Below are 12019 nucleotides of genomic sequence, written 5' to 3'. Positions count from 1 at the left end.
ATGAGAAAAGTTCACTACCAAAAAATTTGATTTGACACACCTCAAAGTGTTTGGATGTATTTTTCATGAAAGATAAGTTACAAACAATGTCAAAATTGAAAGGTGAAAAATGTATGTTTATTGGTTATTTCCTTGATCAGAAAGGGTATAAATGTTATAACCATGTGACACACAAGGTGAGCATGAGCAAAAATATTATTTCTACTGAAATGAAGAGTTGATATGCTGATGTAAAAGTTGATCTTGGATGGACACCATGGCTACTTCAAACAATGCAGGTGTGTAGTCATAGGTTTTGAGTGGACCATAATGGTCACCTTGTACGACAATGCTAAAATCCATGGAATGTTGGGTTGCATGATAGAGTGAGTCCCATTAGTGCATGAAATGTATCCAGAAAAGGAGAAGAGAAAGATAATATCCAAGGATGCCAAATCTGGCTGTAGGTCATGATGAGCTAAACTGGTAGCAAAAGACTATGCGTAGACATATGGGAGTGATTATGAGGAGACATTTAGTACCGTGGCTAAGATTGCTACCATTCATGTTATTACTCTAGTGGTTGCGTCGAAGGGTTGGATTTTTACATTAAATGGATACAAAATACATTCTTGCATGATGATATTTTGTATATGGCACAACCACAAGAATATAAAATTTTGAGTCACCTCATATATGTATGTAATCTTACAAAAACACTTTATGGGCTGAAGCAAGCACCTAGAGCTTGATATGAAAGGATTGCAGTGTGTTTGATTATTATTGGTTTTCGTATGGCTAATGCGGATCACTCATTGTATATACGATAGGATAAGACAAGTATTATGATAGTATGTATCTATGTGGATGATGTGATTATTGGAGATGTGCATGAGGTTGAAGTTGAACATGCTTGCTATCCTTAGTTTAGTGCTACTATAGCCCCGTGGCTCAATTTGGGCTGGTTCAACACACATTGATGGTTAACATGTTGACACTCATGAAGAAACCTTTTCCACTAGCCACACTCAAATTTTGCTACCTCTTTTGTCAAGGTCATGAAAATTGAGAAAGAAAGAGACAAGAGACTCAAGCTCATGAAGATTGAGAAAGAAAGAGACAGATTTAAGTCGACCTCCTACCCGTCTCCCAATTCCTCTCGATGTTTCAACTATAGGTCCTGTTGCGTTTTAAATTAGCTCCAATTCACACATGTGGAGAAGCCTTGATCTTTTGCTTCCTATTTCATCCATAGTGTCACAATTAATTTCTTTTTCAAAAACTTATATAGAAGGTTCTAATTGTTTAACTATGTATATATATGAGTGTATGAAGTGTTTTCAAATCAAGATGTTAGTAAAATGTTGATCGACAAGTGTCACAATCAAGAAATGAAACATATGGTATTTGTTCCTTTTTATAGGTGCCTCTTATGAATTGATAGACAAGTCTTCTGACTCCCCTCCACTTTGGATGAAAGAGTGTGCCTGCTTTGACTTCTAGGATAAAAAGTTCTAAGGTCACTTTTGCACTCTATTCTTTGTAACTCATTGGGAAATTTATTTGCTTAAATATATATTCTCACATACATAAATATATATAGCCATACGAGGATCTTTCGCAACATAGGCTGATAGCAGCAATTGACTCATATTGGAATTTTCAAGCTTCAATGAGGATATCAGCAATGATTAGAGATGCAGTTCCTACACATTGCTTTCCCTTAGGCAAAATATTATCAATTTGCCTCATGAAGGCCAAGCATTGATGAATTTACAGGATCACTAGGAAAATGGATGAATAAGGGTGCAAGTTTCTCTTCCAGTTTTTGATTGAGAAGATTATAATAGTTTACAGTTGGGGTATCAATCGAAGTGAGGATGATTGCGCTAATATTACAATGTACACGCTGCATGGTGATCAAGTAAGAACTGCAAGTTAGAAGTTTTCTTTGTGAAAATGAAACTTGGAGCTGCCCCTCTGGTTGTATTCTTTCACAAGGCCTAGTAGCTCTTTCGCAAGCAATGCAGGCCCACAATAAAACACCCCTATCAAAAAGGGGGGGAAAAAAACTATTGAGATGATCCAGTATCAACTAAAACAGCCAGACTAACAAGATGCAAAACAAAAGGCACAGTTACCAATTTTGCATCCTTTGTGCCTCGATGAGATATTCGAGAACACTTTTCTCCAGTTGGGTCTTGCAAAATGCGTCCGAACCTGTTCAACATCAGGGTAAGGTTAAAGCTTGTGTCCATAACCACATTTGTGTATTCCATTCACATAAATCTATCCATATGCATACTTGATTATGCATACACAATCTTTTGATTAAACATGCATTGAGGGAAAGAGATTCGCCGAATGGCATTAAGAAGCATTCCAAATTTGCAGAAGCCAGGAGTAAGAGGTCACAATTCATCTAGAGACAGCTCCTTACCCGACTTCCTGACACAACGTCCAAACCATTTTTTGCATTCTGAAGGGCTTGAACCATGGTGATAAGAGCTGACCGAGCATCACCTTCCTCATACACGCTAGTTAAGTAGTTGTGCATCTCAATCACTGACTATTTCGCAATCAAGGAAAGAAGTTAGCAAAACTCTGCTTCCAATTTGTGTATGAGAGAGAGAGAGAGAGAGAGAGAGAGAGAGAGAGAGAGAGAGAGAGTTTTAAACCTGAGTATCGTATTCATAAACTTCATTCATGACCCCTTTGAACCACTCAAACGACCCTTGTTCTCTAGTAACCCAGTAAAAGTAAGCATTTTTTGGGCCAATATGCTTCTGCCTCTTCTCATCTCTTGAACTTTGATAGCTGTAAACATTACTTGGTTGATCTTCTTGGGAAATCTGCAATCTCCATAGCAAGCATTAAATGAGCAAAATACTGCAAATTCCTGACACACAGATAATGACTTTTACCATAAGAGCCAAGAAAAATGAACGCTGTAGTCACAGCTTACATCAGATGTACTGAACGGTTCCTCCATTTTCATCGAATTGAGCATATCTCTTAATACACTAATGAATGGAGTTGCACCAATACCAAGGCCAATGAGAAGTAAAATATCATAGTGCTTGTAGTTCTGTGCCGGTGCACCGTAGGGTCCATCAATAGCTAATCCGGGAAACCTACAATGAGAGAGGGGAAAAGTGCTCAGCACATAATGGGTGGTCAAAAGTGACTACAGAATGAAGGTGAGGTTTGCTTTCCTACAAACGGCAAATTGATTTAGCTTGACATATTGAGGGAGAGCTACCTGGGAAGGTAATCAACATTGAAGACCTCATCAGCTGTTGGTAATTGCTGGGCAGACTGACATGCCTATAATGCAAACAAATGTGTATTGTTAAGAATCTACTTCAGTGACATATGAGCCTGTTTCAACGAAACAGCAGGCGAAAGTGCCAATAACAATCCCCAATACATAATTCCAACCTTAGAAAACCTCTTCTTCATTTCATTGGTCCAATCTCCTAGTGTCCGAATGTGGATACTCAAAAAATCATCTCCAGGGGAGGAAGTGATGGAAAAGGGGTGCCTATCGTAAACATGGCCAAATTACTCAACAAGGATTAGAGCGAGGGAAACCTTGACCAACACTTAACTATGAAAAGAATGCTTGGTAGCAAGCACCACCTATAGAGTCTTACCATTCAAAGGGGGAGATGTCAGGGCATTTCACAAACAAGTACATTCCACTTTTGTACTCAAAAGATGGTGGCTTTGCCATATGAATAGCCAGCACATCTCCAGGGTAAACAGCAGCCTGGTTTGTCATAGTTGATACACAAATGTTCAGTTGACAACAATGCACAATTACAAACGCTAAAATCGCAATTATCATTTGCTTCAATGTCCCTTGAGACCTAGCCAACTTCAATTTTAAAAACTAATTTAGAGCTTTCAAAATTTTCTCGGTTCATGCATCCACTACTCAATATTATTTCAAATTTCCACAACTCATTGCTTGTACCTTGATGATGTTCACGCAGTAACGGCTTGAACGGAAGGCCCTTACAATCCGCTCACTTAAATATAGCACAACCGGAATGGAAAGATAGATCCAGGTCTGCGAGGAAAATGAAACCTTTCATCTTTGCAGGACATGAAACCTTTCTTCAGCAAAGTTAAGGAATGTCAAACCAAAGTAGCACAATCGGAAAAATTCGAGAAGAGTGGACTATATTACCGTCTTTGCACGCCAATCATGTGTAAGGAATAAGAAGAAGGAGTGGACTATAAGGAGAGCATACACCACCACAAATAAATGGTGGGAATACCAGAAAGAGTTAAAACCGGCCATCTTCTTTAAAGGACCTGGAAGCTTGACCACATTCCTTCTGAATGCATGAGTAGCAAGTGTAAAGGAGAAGCCCATCAGAAGAACCATGCTTATGCCCGTGACACCCACCACACTCTCCAGCATGTCCTTGTATGAGGGCTTGTGAAAATGAAAATCGCTTCCAAGGTTCCTCACGAAAGTCTCATTTGAGCTTGTTACAAGTCTTGGGAAATCACATGTTAAATGAACAATTGAGTGTATGCTCACCCCTACAACGATGGCTCCAGCAATCACCTAGATGTAAGCAACTCTAGTATTTTAAATATTGCGCAAGAGCAAGTATTAACAAGCAGTGTGAAAGACCAGGAATGTGCTCTAGTTAGGCCAAAAATTTTGAAAAGGTAGAATTTGAGAGCCAAGCAGAAAACACAACAGGGAAAACACATAAAATGTGCATTTTATCATATGTACCTTGTGGAAGTTGATGTGATCATCAAAGGGGACGATTGAACCGAGGAAAGTGGAGCGGAGGAAAGTGATGGTATTACGACACATGGGCAGGAGGATGAGGGCCATGTTCAATTTGAGCGTCTCTGCCACACCTTTGGCTGTACAAACACAGTAGCCCATCACTTGAAATGCCGATCGTTGACGATACTGCAAGAACTTCCAGGTGAAGAGCCCCAGAACTGCCATCGACCATAATAAGAGCACCCATGCATGCCTCCTATTATCAACTAGGCAGGCCTTTGATTGCTCCCAAAAGCGATGCAAAGGAGACCTCCATCTTCGTGGCACCATTGTCTTGCTGAGTGTCCTGCTGTAGCTTAAGTGCCTTTCTTTGCTGTAAGAAGCTACCATGCCTTGAAATAATGTCTCTAGCTGCCATAGCTGTTGATTTTATAAAATGAGAAACTCCAAATAGTTATTTTTGAGCAGTGCGATCAAAATGAGATGGACCATATGCCCATGCACCATATTAAATGCTTCCAATGTCATGCGTTCTGCCCACTCATGCAAGCATACAAGCATGGCTGGATCTTTGTGCATATCCTCTCTCACAAGCCAAAAACTCAGAAACTTGCCTGATTAAGCTAGACTTGTTTGGGATGATGATGTTGAAAAAGACTCGGAAGAGTAGCCATGTACATATACAGCATAAGAGCTTTTTGAAATGCACTTGCAAGTGTGCATACACAAGAGAGCACATGCATACATGAAAGCAGCACATGAACCAGAAACTTGAATTATATTTCAAACTTGTCAGCATTTACAGGTATGCTCAAAAAGATCCTATTCGAATGCAAATGTGAGAGAAGAGGAGAAAGCCGACCTCAATATAGCCAAGGTGGTCTGGGTCCAGCTCCTCCATTATCATGGCGGAATACTCATCTGCCTGGTCCCCCAATTTGGAGAGCTTATTGGAAAAGGCACTAAGCCGGATGACCTGGTCATGAAGACACGGCAGTAGCACAACGATAAGAAATACAGACCCCAAGGTAACCATGAAATAGCAGGAGTCGCTACCACGTCTCATTACAACAAGCCATGGGAGAGTACCTCTTTCACTTCGTCTTCGGAAATGCGGCCATCGCCATTCTTGTCGCACCTGCGTTGCAGCCATTTGAAGAACGTGAGGTGTTCAAAGCTGGTGAATGTCACAAGCTTAAACCCAAGAAACCCAAAGCACAATTTTTTATTTTTTATTTGTAAGACTAGTTTTTATGGAATTACGCCCACTCACTCACACCCACATGTCTCCGGGGTTGAACCATAGTTGGTACATTTAAAGCCCCTCATCTTAATTACTAGGCCAACACCCCTTGACCTAGAGCATGACTATCTCAAAATAAATCCATCTAAAGATTCCACCTCATCCCATCGCCGCTCTTTATGGTCTGCCCATAATACCTGTCCATACTATGCGAGGAGAAAGATGGTAGGAATGAAATCTAATATCCCATAGTACCTGGGTAATTCTATAGCAAGTATATTGTGACGTAAACAAGCAACTACTAAAACTAAATTAAGGATTGCACCCCTTTGAAAGGACTTTGTATGTAATCACAAAATGGAGCGATCATGCATATCGGGTGAGCATTTTTATGATTTTCATTATATGGAGAAGCTTACAATATCATATGCCAATAGCGTATAGTTGCTTCAAATAATCATGCAAGAGTCCCACTCTAAAGGGCTCAAATCTATAAGAATAGAGAGTGCCTACAAGGAGAATGAGAGAGAGCTAGAAGTATGCTAAGTAGAAGCTTAGAATGTTGCCCACTGTTGCTTTCATTGTCATATCAGAATCTTTTAAAGTGTAGCAGCAAGAAGAGAGATCTTTGAAAGTGTTGACAGATAACTGTAAGCATGTTTAGGGAGACAACTCACCTACAAAGAGAGATGACACATCTTCTAAGGCTCATATAGCTATAAAATTGCCCAATCTGAGAAAATTTGGTAGCTTTTGTCTATCTTTGCCTAAATAAGCCTACTGTATAGAGAAAAAGTGATGCTCTTGCCTCTATTTTTCCCAACATTACCCCTTTCCCCTCAATATTCATGTCCATGGGGATAAGCGTAGTTGATCACCATCTCTCTAGGCCATGTTTGCGAGTGATTCTTGACTGAGTGCGAGGTCATTTCTAGGTCACTATAATCTTAAAAGGTCATGTCACGATGCAAGATTTCTTAACTGCTTTTGAAAGTACTTAAGTCTCCTAAAACTGCTAAAGTCAACATTTTCACAGTCTCTAGTTTCATAAGTCAATTGACAATGTTAGAGAGAAATTTCCCTTTTCTCTCTCCAATTTAGAGAGAGAAAATTCATGTTTTATACACAACATTTGAAGTACATGTGATAAAAAGTTATGCTTTGATCATAGAAAAACAAATTTAGCTACTCAAAATTATAGTTTGATGATAGACTATTATAAGCTAGAGAGTAGTTATGTATGTTGACCTATAGAGAGAGGCCCAAAAGACGCGGTTATTACATTGTAAGGGAGAAAGAAAAAAGGTGCATTAAGGTAACCCCCAAACGAAGGGGGGTATTGATGTGACTTCGCTACTCTCACACACACACACACACACACACACACACACACACACATCAGAGGCTGGGGATCATAATATGTTTCTTTTGCAAATGGACCTCTTTGAGGTGCAATTAGCAGAAGGGGAAGGGGGTTAACTCAAAACAATTCCTCCCTTCCGTGTGGATGTCTCCTAAGATGTTGAAAGCACTTTCACCCCCTTTTTGGCCTTTGGAGGGGGAGCCGCCTATGTGGTAGGGTTAATTGTTTTACCTCAGTCCAAAGTGGTGATGAGTTATTTCGATTCTCATCTCAGAACAATGATTACTTTTACAAGAAATATGTTTGCATGAGTTGAATGATTTCTCTTGTTCTCTCAAAGAAAGCACAATAGGATTTCTTTTAGGATTTTTATTGGCCTTTTTACTCTTTTGATTAGTACATGTTAATATTATAAGCTTTTTATGATGAAAACATGTTCTATTTCCTTTTTTTTGTGAAGATTCTTATTAAAGGACAACCATTTTGCTTTTTAGTTGGCTTGGTTAATTAAATGTGGAAATAAACTCCTTTTCTGTCATCCCTTGTGCCCTCATGATGAAAAGGGGTGCATTGTAATCGCTAAAGGAGAGATTCTTAACCTAAAACAAGGTGTCCTCTAACACAAGAAGATTTAGAAATTTTCTCATGTAGGGAAAAGGGAGCCTTTTTCAGTGTTTTTCATACAATACATAACATCATGAGCTTCTGTTCGGGAGTCACTACATACCTAGCTAGGTATGCCGTGCCTCCCTCACATAAGCTCAATGATGTTGAGATAAGTCATAATGTGGGAATTATTGTGAGAATCTGTTCAAAACTTCTTGTGATAAGGTGATTCTTAGTTAGAGGACCTCTCTTGAGGCACTCTCTCTCTCTCTCTCTCTCTCTCTCTCTCATACACACACACACCTTGTGAGAAAAGGGACTTACATGTCAAAGAATATCCGCATTCTTGAGTCGAAGTTGGGGTTTGAAATCCTTTTCCACATGTCGTGAAAGTCAGCTTTACTGATTCCATGATCATAATTAAGGTTGCCCTGCAAGGACTGATCATGCCGCCTACAAAGTGCATCGAAGAGCTCAAGTGCAAACTCTTTGGATTCCTTCATCCCTGCAATAATGCAATTATAGTGCGGATCAGGCTAAAAATTAATTGGTGTGGTGGTCATAATTTGTGTTGCATTGATCAACGTGTCTATACCAGTACTGCTTCCAACAATAATTACAACTGCAGCTTCAACACCTCCATATAGAGTATTGAAGCTGCAGTGAGCATGTCCTTACCGATGCATTGTGCAAAATTGGAGCGAGAGAGCATGCCGTGAGCATCTGCAAGTTGATCAAATCGCTTGGCAACTATTTCGCACGCCTTGTCGGAGTTGGCTGCATTGGCAGTAGAAATGAACCTCAACCCATCAAGAGCATAGGTGGCACTACTCCGTGTGCGTGAAAGCTTAGAAGAGGTCGAGGAGGTGGACGTTGCAGCTGAGGGCGCAGAGCACCTATGGTGAATATTGCTAGGGGTCATGTCAATGACACTAGCAGGTACTGTAGGGCGGCCGAAAGAGGAGGTGTGTACTGTGAGGGCATGCGCTACTTGCTTGACAAGTGAGGAAAAGGAGGATTTCCTGTCAAGGAATTGAGGGGGAGCTTGGAAGGCTAATGGGGGAATATCTACCTCAACCTGGATGGATATGGATGAGCTCATGGTCAAGGAATTAAATGATTGCTTAGGAACGACAGAATTTATAGAGAGAGTACTTGGGCAGCGAGATACCTTTCACGGGCGCAACAGACATGACTGCACACAGCTGAAAATGAGAGAGAGAGAGAGAGAGAGAGAGAGAGAGAGAGAAGCTCTCACTAGTGAGCCTCATGTAGGTACACCCTCGAAACAGTTACGAGCTGACTCGTTTCTCACATGATCCAGCGCTCTTTGAAAAGGAGAGAGTAGAGTAGGCCTAGCGGAAGGTTTTTGGCGCGCCACAAATTTGTGGCCTTATTAGGTGATCGTAAATTGTAATATGGCGCGCCGAAGGCCATTCTCCTCAAGAAACACAATTTATTTGCCAGACAACCTCCTTGTTTGCTGAGGGCGCCTCTGGCAATGGCACACTGGCACTCACAAAGCCTCCGCACATGCAATGGGAAAAGCAAAGAAGACAATGGTTCTGATATATGTGGGGTTGATCACCCTCGAGACTAGATTACTTTTGTAATCTACGGTACCCGTGTTTCAAAAGTAAACTAGGGTATCTCATTTTGCGGGCGTGGGGTTTGAACCCGTGACCTCATCCATGGCAGACGCACGTCCTAACCACTTCGTCATATCCGTGATCTCACCCATGAGAGACACACGCCCTAACCACTTCGCCATGTGCGTGTTTTGAAGCGTGGGGGCCCTAATTTACTTAAAACATGTATACAAAGCGACGACAGCCGAAAGTAATCTAAGATATCATAGATTACAAAAAGTAATCTAGGGTACTACTTTCGACTCTGCCACCCAGATCTACGGCCCACAATCCCCCGCCGTAGATCTCAATCTTCCATGCCCGGTGTCACTTAGTCCTGAGGGTTCATCACTACAGTGACTACTACTCGCTCCTACTCACTCAAATCTTGGAAAAAACAAACCAATACTCACAAATATTCTCCACTTCCCCCGCCTCTGCCTCCCCTTTGTTGCTTCGTCGGCTCCGTCCGTAGCTTTACCCTTGATTCTGCCTCTCCCTTCTCATCCTTTGGGCTCATCAGCCCCACCCTTTGTGTCTTCTGATTGTTGGCTCCATTGGCCCCACCCTTGGCTAAACGCGTCGCCCTCTATGGCACCCGATTTGTCTTTCACAACCCTCTAGATCTCCTCCTACGCTTGGCCTATCCAACCCCGCTCTCCTCATGACAAGGCCACAACCTGTCAATCCCTCACAAGCCACCACAGGGCCTGTGAAATCTCCTCACAGGAGGAGCCTTCGTGGATGGTCTTCATAGATAACTCATTTGGTGATTTGAAGATGCCATGCAAGTAACTCCAACTTCTTTGTCATGCATTTCTCAAACTACCCATTTTATTTGAGAAACGAAAAATAAAATGAATCTTCCCAATTTGCCTCGTTACACACATTGCATGAGGAGACTCTGTGTTGATTCTCCTCATCTTTTTATTTTAAAAAATCGTACCATCTACTCGTGTTTTGCGCACATGAAATTGGAGTAGGAGGGCAAAAGGGAACGGAATAGCAAGAGAGCCGTCAATTTCTACCAGAGGAGAGGAGACACTACGATAAACTATGTCTTGAGTCCTACTTGTGTGGGCTACTTGTGACATTGAGAATCTTCATGTTACGTCTCATTGTGAGTGCCGCAATGTCTGATTTCTTTGTCAAAGCACATTGAAGTGAGGTATCATCTCATTCGGGATGTGTTGACGGATAAGTGGTTGGAGCTTCTCAAGATCCACACTAATGACGATGCTCTTACAAAGAGCTTGGCCCATGGAGCGATTTGCAGTACATTGCATCAAGTTGGTGGGTGTAGAGTGAACACAGTTGTACAAGGGTGAAGGGGTCGCGCTTCACGGTTGTACATACTAGCTTCAGTAATAACCACTTACAACCACATTGGCCTTTACATGAGAGATTGTTAAGGTAAAAGGGTGTATTGGCTGCCCATTCCTTGATTGACCCTACACCACTAACACTAATACTTCTCCTTCTAGTAAGCAATAAAGGAACTACTCTCTCTCTCTCTCTCTCTCTCTCTCTCTCTCTCTCTCTCTCTCTCTCTCTCTCTCTCTCTCTCCTGCCTCTCTTCTCTTCCCGCACCGCATGCACACATTGCGCACTTTGCATACCTACATCACCTATGGGATGGCTATGTAGGGGATGCGTACGAATACAATCCACATCATGTAGGTACCAAATCTTTCATTATGCCTAAAGACTATCTAGAACTGCCAATGTAGCTCCTCAATAATGTACAAAGACACAATCGATGTAGAGTAATACAAAATTTGAAAATCCTAACTAATTGTAATCGATAAGAAATTCCTAACTAATTGTATCAAATTATTGATGGTGTGGCTTTTGCTAGTAACATGTATACGACTAGATACCATGCCGATTCAAATCTATTGAACCCATTCGACAAGTCTCTACATGGTCCTATACATGTACATATATAGTCTCTTCTTCTTCATGATTACAAAATAGAGAGTCTTTTGATTTTTTCTAGCATATCTTTTCATTCAGTATGAGAAAGGTACATAGCACATGCACGACCACACAATATTTTGGCATGCACAATGCATATGTTGGTCCTCATGGTCCGACACTTTTCGTGACCACAATTTTTGCTACAGTGGAGAGCCTCAATTGTGTGGCGGTCAAAGGCATGATGCATGAGTAATCCCTCTGAACATACTTTTTGATAAGCAAGGCAATGGGCGGCCTGGTTGTAGGCCAAGGAGGCCAAGGATGAATTTGTTGACATAGAGCAAAACGTCATAGCAAAGGAGGAAATACTTGAGTTGGTGAATTCCACAGATGATCCAAACAACGCTACAAAACCAACCATGCAAACGGTGCCTATGAAAGACCAGCCTACCTTGTGAATTTCTCTGTTGGGGAACCACTCTATGGTGTGCTAGCTGCCCTCGACCTCATGTTCTTAACAC

At 41.3% G+C, this 12019-nt stretch overlaps 1 protein-coding gene across 2 annotated transcripts; it reads right to left on the bottom strand.

The window, feature by feature from the left end:
• Positions 1-1702: 1702 nt before the first annotated feature.
• Positions 1703-9267, bottom strand: LOC147466144 (respiratory burst oxidase homolog protein A-like). Of its 2 annotated transcripts, XM_086524348.1 has the most exons (15): positions 8629-9266; positions 8275-8455; positions 5828-5876; positions 5601-5714; positions 4739-5158; positions 4175-4561; positions 3959-4054; positions 3636-3751; positions 3421-3523; positions 3242-3306; positions 2945-3113; positions 2658-2831; positions 2420-2548; positions 2121-2199; positions 1703-2027 (listed from the first exon to the last, which is right to left on the bottom strand). In XM_086524348.1, exons 1-15 carry the CDS (start codon positions 9050-9052, stop codon positions 1918-1920), a joined length of 2616 nt encoding a protein of 871 aa, XP_086380474.1. In that variant the 5' UTR covers positions 9053-9266; the 3' UTR covers positions 1703-1917. The 2 variants fall into 2 exon arrangements, with proteins under 2 accessions (XP_086380474.1, XP_086380481.1); XM_086524355.1 differs by lacking the exon at positions 4175-4561 and having other exon boundaries at positions 8629-9267.
• Between the last annotated feature and the right edge of the window lie 2752 nt (positions 9268-12019).

This window comes from Adiantum capillus-veneris, chromosome 1 (assembly GCF_014529385.1).
Source record: "Adiantum capillus-veneris isolate H3 chromosome 1, ASM1452938v2, whole genome shotgun sequence".
Lineage (NCBI taxonomy): Eukaryota > Viridiplantae > Streptophyta > Polypodiopsida > Polypodiales > Pteridaceae > Adiantum > Adiantum capillus-veneris.
Note: the sequence above shows the minus strand (reverse complement) of the source record. Positions and strands in the feature narration are given on the sequence as shown.

Bases quoted from the DNA above. Each gene is read 5' to 3' on its own strand.
- LOC147466144 (XM_086524348.1), bottom strand. From the start codon at position 9,052: ATGAGCTCATCCATATCCATCCAGGTTGAGGTAGATATTCCCCCATTA. The intron at 5,877-8,274 runs GTAAGTCCCTTT...GCTGCAACGCAG, and splicing joins ATGCGGATATTCTTTGACAT to GTGCGACAAGAATGGCGATG. The intron at 3,114-3,241 runs GTAGCTCTCCCT...CTCTCATTGTAG, and splicing joins AATGTTGATTACCTTCCCAG to GTTTCCCGGATTAGCTATTG.